The sequence below is a fragment of the Cydia strobilella genome, chromosome 18 (genome assembly GCF_947568885.1).
Source record: "Cydia strobilella chromosome 18, ilCydStro3.1, whole genome shotgun sequence".
NCBI classification, from domain to species: domain Eukaryota; kingdom Metazoa; phylum Arthropoda; class Insecta; order Lepidoptera; family Tortricidae; genus Cydia; species Cydia strobilella.
In genome coordinates this window covers 3,360,877-3,376,084 of record NC_086058.1, presented here as the reverse complement: position 1 = coordinate 3,376,084, position 15,208 = coordinate 3,360,877, and the positions used below count along the sequence as shown (strand labels likewise).

The following is a 15,208-nucleotide window of genomic DNA, read 5'->3' as shown; positions in this document are numbered from 1 at the left end:
CCTGGTATGTGTACAATAACATTGTAACAGAAGGTATTCAGAAGGGAACATGCTGGTGCAACCTACGAAGCATTACTACGAGTATCGCTGGAGTTACCAACGGGCGACCGTTTTGACGAGTTCGCGGATGCCGTCAGGGCGAGGGCCAAAATGCACTATAACTACACCTTCTCGGATGGCGATGAGGTCAAAAGAGTTGACACAAGATAGTCGGCAGCGGACCTTACGAGGCATCACTACGAGTATCTCTAAAGTTACCAACGAGCGATTGCTTTGATGAGTTTGCGGACGCCGTTACAGCGAGGGCTAAAATGCAAAAAGGTGTAGTTATAGTACAGTCACCTGTAATAATATGTTACACAACGAAGGCTGCAAAATTATCTGACACGATCTTATTCGTAGATCCATAAGAGCGTGTCACATTTTGCGGCCTTCGAAAAGTAACATATTATTGCAGGTGTCTGTACACCTTTTCAGATGGAGAACAGGTATGTTTAAAAAATGACATGTACACCACACGTGATGTTCGCCTGCGATAATACGAGGCATCACTACGAGTATTACTGAAGCTACCGGTGGGCGAGCGCTTTAACGAGTTCGCAGAGCAATGATTTCCCACATCCTCATTTTCCATACACGTGGCTAACAACAATCAGCTTTTCTAATATATATGGGTCTCGTCTGGTCACGTTCTCGGAGTTCTGGAAGAACCAAAAAGCAATACGATAAGCAGCACTGGACTTTCAATATGGCGGGTTAGTTGACACAGTCATGACTACGGCAAGTTGCCCAAAGGATTCGTAATATCTTGTACCAATATTTGTACAAACATTTATATTATAACAGAAGGGGCTGAATACAGAGTTCGGTGGAAACGACAAAAATTTGGTGTTGGCGGCTCAATAATTTTTATCAATAAGAAACTTCTGCGAGCGATACTGCAAATCCGTATCCCAGTTCTGATTAGTTACCTAAGGCCAGGATTACACTTGTAAGTTTTACTTACGTAAGTAGGGACAAAGCTATTTGCTAGAATGAGATAACGATATTCATATCTCATTCTGTAGTATAGCTGTGTCCCTACTTACGTAAGTAAAACTTACAAGTGTAATCCTGGCCTAAGATCAGTTGAGATCCGTAGCTCATGTTAAAATTGCTACAAATTTGGGCATGTTATAAAAGCAGCTGCTTTGTTTAGTTCCACTTACGTTCTTCAATTAATTTTCTTTCTTCCTACGGTAATATATTTTTCTGAATTCGATATTGGCACCCTTAATATCCATACAACGTAGACTCAAGATGTAATTTATTGGGTATATAAATCAGTTATCAATATGTCTAGTGGCTACGCTGAAACGGCATACATTTAGTAACATTTATAATAAAATTCACACTTTCGCTAAATCAATTGCGACTTAATTCCAATTTCTTAAAGTTGATATTACAAAGAAACGTTCTCCGCTGATACGATGTTATAAAATTTAAGTCAGAGCCCGTGTCTGGGCCGAAAATTGTTTACCAAGAAACTATTGTATGTTAATATTAACCCTCTGGCCAATAAACGTTTATAGATTGAAGGGATAACTTAATGTACATATATTAGCAATGTTATTATCCTTAAAGGTATTTTCTTTGGATAAGCGTATTGTCAATGTTTTTGACCGTAATTGTACCTCGTTACTTGGATTTTGTAAATGAAATCTTTCTACTTTCATGTATAAGAAAGTGCTAAATCTCACGTTAATTATGGTTGTGCAGAATTCTTAAGAAATAAATATATATGACCCGTAAACTTAGTTGAAATTGTCTACCAACCATGCCAAAAATTAATTTGCCTAGTTTGAAAACCACTGATTCTCTGCCAAAGAACTGTATAATTTTTAATTTCGAATAAAATGAGAAAAGCAACCCTTTTTCTCATAGATAATAAGGAATCGGTTTTTTCGAGCTTGCAGCAATGTTTGAGCAAGTCTATCTACAAAATTACAATTAAATACCAAACCCAGTTAATTTGGTCTTTCTACAATTAAGCTTGCGATTGAATTTAACCCTACTTTATCCCAAATTAATCTTAGATGCCCTCAGATAGGCTTGAGAACCATAAATCTGGCCTACAATTTTTGATATTAAGACAAAAGGGATTAATTCTGCCCATCACTGGGGTGGTTGTTACCTATTTTCCAGCCTCGAATCTATCTAAGGTTAAATTATAATGCCTAACTAGTTTTATTCCCTGGCCACATGTTAGGGCTAAACCCTTATTTATTAGGATTTAGGGATCTTCCGATAAGTCTACTGTAAAGACGTACACCTAATGAAATAGACTTAGCTTTCATCGAGATGTTATTTCGGCTTTCAGAAATGTTGTTATAAAAAAATGTTTAAACCTAGACGCTGATTTTGTTTTACAAATTCGTTAAAGCATTGATCTTGTTTTGATAGGACCGTGATAATAGGGATGATGAATTGATGACACATGTTGAATTTTATAACAAAATTTAGTAAAATAGACCAAATGAGCAATTTATCACAATAATGTGGTACCAAAATAATATTTGGAAATGATAAAAAATACAGGACCTAAAAGTTTCTAAATTTAATTTTTTTTAACTTCCAAAAAGGAATAAAATAAAGTAAATTCGATTCCTTACATTTTATCCAAAAAAATATTGTATTGCAACTAATGCATACCTATAGTTTATTTCACCGACAAAATCGCAATTTTACTTATTTTCCATACATTCAATATGGGCTCTCAGTGACTTTGACGTCACGGTAACGTATCGTTTTGTTAGGAGCGTTTCGCGAGTGAAGTACGACTGTCCGACTTTGACTATCCTTTCTGACTTTTGTATTGATTTAATGCTTTGGGTCCCATATAGATATTTGATGCCAAAAACAAACTTGATACCGGATACCATTAATAAAAATTTGTCATCTAGCCTATTGTTCACGCTAATTGGTGCAAGCGAAATGCAATCAAAACAAGTTTAAAACCTTAACAAATTGTTGAACCAGAATCGGTTTCCTAGCCGTGTCGAAAACGTTAACGATTTGGATACATTTTTCCAAGAATTTCCTGATACAACTTTTAAGAAATATATAGGTTTTTAACATGACTATAAGGAAAAAGTAAGAAAATTAGGCTTTAGTCCGTTTCTTTTGTTATATCTACAGGAACGTCGCATGGCCTTAACAAAAAATGTTTTTGACCCAGCTGAGGCAAATGACCGAGATAACATGCTTTCAAGGGTCCAAAGTACCGACTGATTTACTAAAGTTTAACTTATAATTTTAAATAACATGTTACCCAAAGTTTGTCTGGAAGAGATCGCATTTTAGATATTAAACTCTTTTGACCAACGTTTCTTACAAACTGTTCTACCAATTTTCAACTTAATAAAGAATATTAGCATTTTAATTTTAAATGGCTCCGAAAATATCTTTACTGTAGAGCAATAAAAACGTGCAACGGCTCACTGTGTATAGAAATGTAAAGTATATTTTACCTCGTATTTTACTCAGGTCTTCGAAGAGTATGATGTTATAAATGTCCTAATACTCATAATTGGGCGATGTAAGATATTGAGGATACAACATTTGTCACTCGAAGGTGACAGAAAGCACTTAGGCACATGTCCGAAAGTGATGGATGTTATAATGGCGATAAACGTGTCCTCTATATTTATACTACAAACTGTACATATACCGGATGGCCCATTTCCATTGGTCAGCATGGGAATTGTCGTATCAAAATAAGATCATAATCGTAAGTAAAATCTGAATGTGACTTCAAGATTTTCAGGCAGGCCTAAATAGATAGTATACATATGTACAGGCGCCATCAGATATATCGGAGCGGCCGAGGTACTCAAAAATATCTGAACACGCTCTAACACCTTGCCAATAGTGACTGTTCATATATTAGTGAGCCTTGACCGCTTAGATATATCTGATGGCGACTGTACCGTTTTAACCTCGTTTGACCCTTGTCTCATCTTTAGTTTCGAAACTTCGGGGTTGCGTTTTCGTGGACCGGAATTATCGTGTCATATTTCAGGCGTCTAATAAATAATGAAAGCGCGTAAAATGTTTCGGTTTGGGTTCAAACGATGTTATACCGGTTGGGAAAACAGGAGCAATAAATTAAACTGTAGGCTGTACTCCTCAAACTGACCAACATTTGTTCAGCGGCTTTTAAAAATAACCTGTGATTTGATTATAAGTACACTTTAAAGTTAATTATAAGACGCAATTTATTGCGAATTTTGTTACGTTTAAAGCGCTACAAGCAATGTCAATTACAATCGTACATTGAAGATAGTAATTAATTTGTATAAAAAATAGAAGTCTGAGCCTAGAAAAATAGAAAGACTTCATAATTTTAAAGAGATGTTAACAAAATGAAATAAAACTGAAAACGGATTATATCGCGTATATTGAATTTATACTACATCCCGACGTTTCGAACCCTTTACAGCGTTCGTGGTCAACGGGTGACTGAGGAAAAGCTACAAAGTGCAAAAATACCCACATACAAAAATAATGAACCATCATAAACTATAACTTTAAGGCCCTTTTGTCCGGGTCTGCCTAAAACGTAGTCTAATTCGCGTTATGACAAAAACTTAATTTGAAATTCGCTATTCGTCTAAATCGCTATTGACCTATTACTTATTGCGAATACCTGTAAAATCATATCAGAATTTTCTAACGAACTGTTCAAGAATCCACAGCAAACAGAGCTTTGTAGATTCACAGCAACAGAGATTTATATAGTAGGGTAAACAATGTTGTATAGATATTTACAATGTTGTTTGCACATTATGTAGCCTCTACATACCCTGAATAAAAAAAATTACGATTGCACGAAACAGAAAATGTCAACGATAACGTAGGTTGGAAGGTAGGTTGCCTGCTCGCTGGTACTATATACTCGTAATTGCTTTCTTAAAAAACGTGCTTCCACGTGTCTAGATAACTACTAATAATTAACTAACAGAAACACTAATCGCACTTAAACTATCGTGAGACATATTTCAAAATATTTAGATCGGTACGGTTTTTACTCACTATTATTTTTAGTCGCTTTTGGCGACATGTTTCGGATTCTTTGGGAATCCTTCCTCAGCCACGAGTGTCCGCGGCGGTTGTACGTCGTGCAGTGCACGGGCGGCGCGGGCAGTGCACGACGTACAACCGCCGCGGACACTCGTGCCTGAGGAAGGATTCCCAAAGAATCCGAAACATGTCGCCATTAACAGAAACACTCTTTAACTGATCATTGGGGGAATATATAATAATCTCTCTTGAATATTATGAGACTATTATGTCTGCAATATGGTTTACGAACTCTGTTAATAGTTTTGACGATGGTAATATGACAACAAATAAATTCTTAGAAAGCAAATGCGTAACATACTCCAAAATACTCCAAATCGCTAATTTTTCGTTTACGTATTAATGTAAATCGACATTCACTCGCAGAATCTGCAAACCATTTTCTTCTGCGTTTTATTACGACAGATTGACGGGTCTCTTGGGGTGCATTTATTATGAGCGTAGCCGAAAATCATTTCTACATGACTGGAATTTTCTTTTAAAATTGATGGAATAAGAATTATAGGTTTCTTAGGTGGACAGGAAGGTATTACCATACGAATGCACGTTCAATAAAATATTGATCAAAAATACATATATCTGTCAACGAAATGTAATCAATAAACAACATCAAAACCTTTTGCCTAATCACAATTTTAAATCACTAGTAGGTAACTGTAGATGTGTGTAACCATAACCAGTAGCAAAGTTTGTTGTAAAAAACTTCAAAAATATAAACGGAGGTAAACCTTTTCTTTTTTGCATAATCAAATGAACATAAATCACGTTTAATCAAATTTTAGTATCCCTCGGAGATTTTACCGCTCCAATTAGATTAATGTCCTGTTGCAGCAACTCCCATGAAAAAAATTAATTGTATATAGACGAAAGTATGTACCTAACTTGAGATAATTTCAGGTAAACTTCTTCATTGGAGCGTTCTACGACGGAGTGTACCTTCTCGGCATGGCGCTGAACGAGACCTTGACCGAGGGCGGAGATATCCGAGACGGACAGAACATCACCAACCGGATGTGGGGCCGGGACTTTTTAGGCAAGTGACCAACCATACTACACATACACAATAAAACCGGCCAAGTGCGAGTCGGACTCGCGCACCGAGGGTTCCGTACTTTTTAGTATTTGTTGTTATAGCGGCAACAAAAAATCATGTTATCGCGGTTCATGAGATAGCCTGGTGACAGACAGATGGATAGACGGACAGACGGCTGTGTTTGAATTTCGACACTGATTTTACCGACAATCGAGTCCGTTCAAAATTGTCAAGCCAATCTGGACGTTTGAAACAAGCTTTGTTGATTCAAGGAATTGTTTGAATTTTAAACCCCGGTGGAACTTTCGTCTATTTTGTGAATTTTTTAGACCTGGTTTTAAAACAACCTTGACGTTCGTCTTGGTGAATGCGTATTTAACTACATTGTGGATGCACCAACCAGCAAGAGCGATCTTCGAGGTCGTATCAAAACAAGATTAAAACCGTAAGAAATTGTTAAATCAGAATCGTGCTCATGGTTGATTCTTTTTCATAAGGACATGGAAGAGGACACGTCACTTGACACTGCTCGATACAGAGACATGCGCTTTATCCTGTCATTATTATGTTGATGTTTGCGTTTATTGATTCAACAAACTGAACAGGCAAGTAGGGATAATTTTTAAAATAACAGGATAAGGGATTTGTGGTTAATTAAGGAAATTAAGGCAGGATTATTGTGGTGTGTAATTATTGTTTGTATTTAAATATTCGTATTTGTAGGTATAACGGGCCACGTGCGAATCGACGCGGTAGGAGACCGCGACGCTGACTATGCCATCTTGGATTTGGATCCCGTCACTGGTAAATTTGAGGTTAGTGCACTGTATACTAAGTATTTTGACCAATACAATAGATACGAGTACAGTCAAGGCCACAAATATATATACATTCCCAGTTTCAAAAATATGTGTACGCTCTTACACCTTAGACAATAAAGTCGTGTTCACATATTTTTAGCCATTTGTCTTGATCGATATTTTTGCCTTCGACTGTACATGAACATATCCCTGTTGTAGGAGCAAAAATGTACCAGTGCTAATGATTAATTAAATATCAAAGTGTTATAGATATCAAATTAAATAGTTTCTAAATCGTTTCTAAATCATAATAATAACTGTCTCATCCTTGAAGTAAACAATATTCATCAACATGACAGATTACTTAAAGACTTGTAGTTGTAGCGCGTTTATGAATAATAGACTTTACTTCTCCATGACAATCAATAACTCTTTGATCATACGGAACAGGTGACTTCTCATGATAGAATATTTATGATTAGACAAGTGACTGGCCTACTTTAGCCGACGCAGAGTTTCGTTTGCAAACAATAGACGTCCGCAGAGCGCTTAGATAGAACTTACACAATTAAATGTTTAATTAAATAAATTATGGAAACGGATTATATCGCGTATATTGAATTTATACTACATCCCGACGTTTCGGACCCTTTACAGCGTTCGTGGTCAACGGGTGACTGAAGAAAAGCTACAATGTGCGAAAATACCCACATACTAAAAATAATGAACAATCATAGACTATAAACTTTAAGGCTGGTTGTACATGCAAAATCGGTTCATAAGGCTAGTTATACAATACAACTATTTTCAAGTAAAGATATACGCGACAAAGCTACGCCGGCTCTAACCCTACACCTCTGACCCGAGAAGATTTAATATAATCCGTTTTCATAGTTTTATTTCATGAGTAACTATCGCGGTAACCGAAGACAATATTAATTGTTAAATGTTTAAGATAAATACGTAGAGATGCTTGGGGCTGTCCTGCGCTATATATTTTGTAGGCACTAAATTGTCAAACATCAACTTGTGACAATCACTTACCGAAAAATGTATGGAGCTGTACAGCGCTATCTCGTTTACCTGTCAAATTCGAAGCACGAAATTGTCTTACATTTTACACATCTTACTCAATGTATCTTTGACATAAACAAGTTTATTTTTAGGCTTTTGTTTTGGTCTTTCAATAAATTACTGACTTTTTAAAGATAAGATATAAATTTAATACATTTATTCGTGACAATCGCAAACATGTACGAAAATATACAGACAACAAAAGCAGAGAAACAAAACATTAAGTGGGCATCACGACATGGACCCAGCTCAGCATAATGAAACCAGCACTGGTCTACCGAATCCGGTGATGCTTTTATGGCCTTCATCAGCAGGTGTACTTTGCAAAATGGTACGTTTTGAGAGAAAATGCACGTTTTATTTGAATATCTATAACATAAGAACCCGGCTGAAAGAGTGTAATGAGGGCTAACGCGTATGAATTTGCCGCTAGGGGCGCTAGTGTGGCTGGTGGTCTTCGCAAAGTTCGAAATGTCAAATGTCACTTGTCACTTTAATGACTGACAGCTGTTCTTTAGTTTATTGGGGAGTTGCTTGACGACCGCCATCTTGGCGACATCGAGTCGGGATTAATTTTTTGTTTTTGCTCATTAACGTTGTTTGAAGTGTAATCTGATAGCTTATTATGCAGTAAACTAATGAAGACGTGTGCGGATAATGAAGAATTAATCTAGATACGAGTTTATCCACCGTTTTGGCGTCAACGCCAAGTAGCTCCACGTGGCCCTTGTAAAGTCGCTATCGCTATACAAGAGCTCATAATATCACAACTACCGAACAACGTCGTGCTCTAAGAGCATTTGGTATTTCTACCTCTAACCGTATCTGGATAGAGCCCTAGAGGCCATAATTGTATTATTTATACTTTTACCGTACACTGGCTGATTTACATCAAGATTGAAGAAATATAACTCGATCCTACGTGGATCCCACTTTGACGTTGGCGAAATCATCGACTACATAAAGACTACACAACATAAAGATTGATTGATTAGTTTTTTGGACCACCATCAAAAGAGGCGCCAACTGGTGAGCAAAAAAACGATAGCCCTCATTAGAATCAACTTTTAGACCGACAAACTTCAATTGCCACAGATAAGCCAAAATTGTGTGTAATGTGGAGTCTTGCAAGTACGCGCTTTGCGCCTCCTTTGACGCAGGCCAAAAAACCGGCAAAACACGGGGGACAAGGCACGAAGGCGTGAACAAACTGCGAAATCGACGCCACACTTACGTTCGCGGCTTCGCGCATGAGTGTGGATGTGGAGGGCCGTAATCGAAAATTTTGCTTAAGTACCTATAAATAATATATGAGTATTAAGTACTAGAATAGATTTGCTCTCTGATAGACTTAAATTTTTAACAATATATCGGGAACGTGATTTCTTGGTAACTCCAGAAACATTTTTGGTGACACAAATGAAAAGTTTTGGTCTAAAAGTTGATTCGCCCCAATATGCCCCTATATAAAAGTTTTTTTAGCCTTTTACTTTTGGGAATCAGTCTAGCGATACTTTATAAGTATTTTCTTTATTCTGAAAATATACTTGAAAGGTTTCCTTTGTACTCGTCATTAGTAAAATTAAGAAGTCGACTACAGCGACGTTTTCAGAATTCCTTGGTGAATAGGTACTTTTTAGGGTTTCGTACCTAAAGGGTAAAAACGGGACCCTATTACTAAGACTCCGCTGTCCGTCTGTCCGTTTGTCTGTCACCAGGCTGTATCTTATGAACCGTGATAGCTAGACAGTTGAAATTTTCACAGATGATGTATTTCTGTTGCCGCTATAACAACAAATACTAAAAGCAGAATAATATAAATATTTAAATGGGGCTCCCATACAACAAACGTGATTTTTTTGCTGTTTTATTCCGTAATGGTACGGAACAATTCGTGTGCGTGTGCGTTAGGATTCCGCAGCGTAAGACCATCCGTATAGTCCAAAAACTTTCAACTAAATTGAGTATCCAAAATGAAATCGAGTATCTTTATACAGGTGTGAATATTTAGATGTTGTAGTTCTATGGCAGAATATTGTATTGCATTGATCTATGGAAGACAAAACCAAAAATAACATTGGTATTTAATTTACGCTTTGAACTCGTGAACTATAGTTACAGTACTGGACTATAGTTGGGTGGTTTTAAGGTACCTCAAAAGTAAATGTTATTGGCAAAAAAATCATTTTTGGTACAAGCTTTTATCGCTGACTGTACTTTTCTTTCCACAGGCAACTAAACATCTCAGGCCTCGAGACAATTCTAACAAACTCAAAGAGAAAGAAGAGACATATGCTACGAGTATGATACTCGTAGTCTACATTTTCAACTTACTACTAAGAAAGGCTCTATCTATACAAAAAAACCCGTAGACTATTGAATGACGCAAGATACTTTTAAACAGAAATAAATATTAATGTCAATTTTAATTTTTTATTTAATGATTAACAAATAATAAATTATAAAACAAAAAGTTACCAAATTAAAAAACCGGCCAAGTGTGTACCATTACGCAAAAAACGGCAAAAAATATCACGTTTGTTGTATGGGAGCCACACTTAAATATTTATTTTATTCTGTTTTTAGTATTTGTTGTTATAGCGGCAACAGAAATACATCATCTGTGAAAATTTCAACTGTCTAGCTATCACGGTTCATGAGATACAGCCTGGCGACAGAACAGACGGGCAGACAGACAGGCAGACAGACAGACAGCAAAGTCTTAGTAATAGGGTCCCGTTTTTACCCTTTGGGTACGGAACCCTAAAAAGAGTGACACGGGTAAAACTACATTTCAATTTCTGCAGATTTAGCATTGATTTAGCGCTGCGTAATGAATGAAAACGTAATAAAGACAGTGAGATAGGTTGACAGTTCTTTTGATTGGCAAAAAATCATAATGACTTGGGCTTATTTTTGTGTTTTAAAAACAAATGAAATATTTTGTACATGCAAAAAAATATTAGAACTGGTTAAATGTTTAAGCTGTGAAAAGGTAGGTAACACACATACTTTATAATTTACAATATTACTATGTATTGATCGTATGGATAAAGCAAGTACCTGCCTTTTATTCTATTAAAATTATATCTGTAATTCTTTTTAACTGACTTAAAAAAAGAAATAAGCAGTTTTGTGAAACCAGTTCTTTTTTTAGATTACTAAATCATATTTTTGTTGCGGTTTAAAATCTGTTTATTGCATTACACTTTGAAACCGCAGCCAAATAACACTAGACCCTACTCATAGTGTTGTGTTCCTGCCGGTAAGTAAGGTTGCCAGAGCTCGAGGGAGAGGAGTGTTAGGGTCGGCAACGCGCATGTAACTCCTCTGGAGTTGCGGGCGTACATAGGCTATGGAGACTGCTTAACATCAGGCGGGCCGTATGCTTGTTTGCCACCGACGTAGTATAAAAAAAAAAAAACTTCATATGAAATTACATACCGAAATACATCGATTAATATCAACGATTTTTAAAAGTATGTTCCTTTATTTGTTAGTTTTGATGTTGATATGATACGACCTTGACTCACAGTGCATCACGCGCTCACCGATCATCGCGAGCGCTCATAATGTTCATATTAGGATATCAATATCAATATCAAAACCTTAACAGATTTAATATTTATCAGAATACCGCTCTTGAGGTTAAGGTCGCTAAAGTCGTAGCTCCCTACGTCGTAGGATCTGCCAGGATGGCAAAAAATAAGTGCATTCCCGTTGCCAGGGAGGTTTTGGGATTATACAAAGCAACTTTTATTATGGGACCAACCAAGAAATCGCGAAAAAAAATTTACCCTTCTATAGAAAATGGACCAGCCAAAATGCATGAAACAGTAAATTTTTTTTCGCGATTTCGGGGTTGATCCCATAGTAAAACTTGCTCAGTATAATCGCAAAACCTCCCTGGCAACGGGAATGCACTTATTTTTTTGCCACCGTGTATGAACACTCAAGAAAAATGGAAATGGGTCACTTAGAATCAATTATATTCTTTGCTTAGAATGGAAAATTACAGTGATGGGTCACTTTTTATTAATCTTGAGAGTACATTGTTAGACTTTTCTAAGAACTTTTCATTGATCGTAACACAATAGCCATTAGGCACCTATTGTGTTTAAACAATGAGGTTGTTGAACCCTTACTTTGCATTTTTAGGATTCCGTACCTCAAAAGGAACCCTTATAGGATCACTCGTGCGTCTGTCTGTCCGTCTATCACAGCCTTTTTTCTCTGAAACTACTGGACCAATTAATTTGAAATTTGGTACACATATGTAAGTTTGTGACCTAAACAAATGAATTTTAAACATGGGGGCAACTTTTGGGGGGTAAATGAGAAAATTAAAAAATAAAGTTTTTCAAACTAAGTATATCATGTTACATATCAAATGAAAGAGCTTATTGTCAGTATCTCAAATGTTTCTTTTATAATTTTAGGATAAGCAGTTTAGAAGTTATTCAAGAATATAGGCAAAAAATTACCATTCCCCGCCCCCCCCCCCCTTATCTCCGAAACTGCTGTCTTAAAATTTGAAAAAAAAAAAATACACAAAATAGTTCTTTACCTATATGTGACAGGAAAACCTATTAGAAATGTGCAGTCAATCGTGAGTCGGACTTAATTACTAAGTTTTTGATCCAACCCCTACTAGTTTTTTAAAGACATTTCACTCACTTTTCACATAAAAAATGCATTGTTAATAATTGTGTAATGTACGGAACCCTTGGAACGCGAGTCCGACTCGCACTTGGCCGGTTTTTAACATTTAGGAGGTACTATATTAAATTGCCAACTACGGCTTTACAGTACGAATATACTAAGAGAATAATATCCCATTGAAAACTTTCTACATTTCTCGAATATCTAAATAAAATCTTTAATAAACATAACGAGCAGCTTTTCAGTTCGACAATCTCGACTAAGTAATGAAATGGGATATTTTTATTATTACATATTTTAGTGACGAGATTTTTCGTAAATACTTTATCTCTTAAAAAAATTTATTTATACACATCCATTTTATAACCTATGTAAGGATATAAAATAATAGAAAAACCGGCCAAGTGCGAGTCGGACTCGCGCACGAAGGGTTCCGTACCATTACGGAAAAAAACAGCAAAAAAATCACGTTTGTTGTATGGGAGCCCCATTTAAATATTTATATTATTCTGTTTTTACTATTTGTTGTTATAGCGGCAACAGAAATACATCATCTGTGAAAATTTCAACTGTCTAGCTATCACGGTTCATGAGATACAGCCTGGTGACGGACAGACGGACAGCGGAGTCTTAGTAATAGGGTCCCGTTTTTACCCTTTGGGTACGGAACCCTAAAAACGATGAAAAGGCACAAACCATAATTTATCACTGACCTTTAAAAAACTAGCGTTTTTTAAAACATTGTTTTACTCTCCGTCATAGAGTTATAGAGTTTTTAAATATTTATTTATATGTCGTAGGTGGTGGCGTTTTACTACGGCTTGAATAGCAGCTACAAGCCAGTGGCGGGCAAAGCCATCCACTGGCCTGGTGGGCGCCGGGCTGCCCCAGCGGACACACCTCGCTGCGGCTTCTTAGGGACTGACCCTATGTGTCAAGGAGGTACCACTACCATAAATAAAACCACAATACCTACTTATGATGAAATATTCCAATACAGATCGTTGAGTGTATAACCAAGAGGACCATAAACCATCTTATTCTTCTTCCTTGCCGCATCTGGCAATGGCGACCCCATTAACAATTAATTCTTATCCGGATTATAATATGCCCTAATATGGCTCGCAAAACCAAACTCTGTCAATGGAGTTCCCTCCTACACGTACACCCGCAACTCGACTGTTAATACATCTACTATATCACGCTGACCTTATATATCAAAGATGTATTAACGTTTGAGCAGCAGCTATAACGAAACGTGCTACGTAGGCGAAGAACACGCGAACGCGAGGCGAAGCGATGCGGCGCGGGGGGAATCAATCCTTGGATACCTATAGAAGTGGGTACAAACGGCCCGTGTGTTATTACAGATCAGGCACGCCTGTGGATGCCTGTGCGGCTATCCGTCGGGAGTGGGTGACGACAGGTGACCGCAGGCCTCATTGGATACGACCACCCACGATCCCACGATCTGAGGCTCGGTCAGATCTGTGAAACAACGGGCCGTGGGAACCCACAGAGTGTCCTACGTGGGCGATCTCGTTTCGCTTCGCTTCGCGTTCTCGAGTTGTTGGCTTACGTAAGTCGCAGCGTAAGTTATCGGCGGACAAAACCATCAAGTAGGTCGCCGTGCTGCGCCGGCAGAGACGCATTGCTGCGGGTTCTTAGGGACTGACCTGACGCATCTGTCAAGGAGGTCCCTTAAACTATAAGTATTAGCGTATCTATTATTCTTCTTCTCGATCTTTCTTATAACCCCATATACGTGGCATATTTCAAGTCTTGTCACGAACCTTTTACATTCGCTGGCGAGCCCTCGAGGTTTGCGGACCCTACTTTGAAAAACCCTGTTATAATAAAAGTATGTCTCCATTGTGTGTCGTTTGTTGCACGCCGCCCAGAGACGCAAACAGTGATAATTTACTGCTTCGTCGGACTGGCAGTGTTCTTAGTACTGGCAGTCACTGCTGCGTGTGTTGCCTACAAGTAAGTATCAACACGCAACTTCCAGGAATGTACTTTGCGTGTCTTTTTTGTCGTTGTTATAAGTTGCATTTACCTTTTAATTTTTTAAAGTAGGTTATTGGTTTTAGATATGTTCGGACTATAACCCAAGCCCTCTTGCGTATTAGAGGCCTGTGCCCAGCAGTGGGACGTATATAGGCTGAATGATTATCATTATAATAGGTGCCAAAACAACCAACAGCAAATTAAAATGGATATACTTGCTTCACACCATTCGAGTGAAAACTTTAAACAATTTTGGAAGGAGACAAATCGTATGAACCCCGAGTGTTCCTTTGAGCGTCGAAGGTCTGTGCTCACCCGCTGACATTGCCAACGTATTTAAGGACCATTTTAAAGTTACATCTGTATGAACGCGGGTGGCTTGGATTTAGAAGAGTATATGATGGACGCGATTATCGACGTGTCAATGACAGAATAAAGAGCATATATCGAGCGGTGTATGATTAGTAACGTTAGTTTTGGTATTTAATTATTTATCAACTCCATCTCG

At 37.4% G+C, this 15,208-nt stretch overlaps 1 protein-coding gene across 1 annotated transcript in view; it reads left to right on the top strand.

Moving 5' to 3' along the window:
* LOC134749651 (atrial natriuretic peptide receptor 1) overlaps positions 1-15,208 on the top strand; it is a 78,202-nt gene that overhangs the window by 36,159 nt on the left and 26,835 nt on the right. Inside the window, exons 8-11 of the mRNA XM_063684667.1 lie at positions 6,019-6,154; positions 6,878-6,969; positions 13,491-13,632; positions 14,592-14,676. Of these exons, the coding sequence (XP_063540737.1) occupies positions 6,019-6,154; positions 6,878-6,969; positions 13,491-13,632; positions 14,592-14,676 (455 nt within the window). The remainder of the gene's footprint in view (positions 1-6,018; positions 6,155-6,877; positions 6,970-13,490; positions 13,633-14,591; positions 14,677-15,208) is intronic.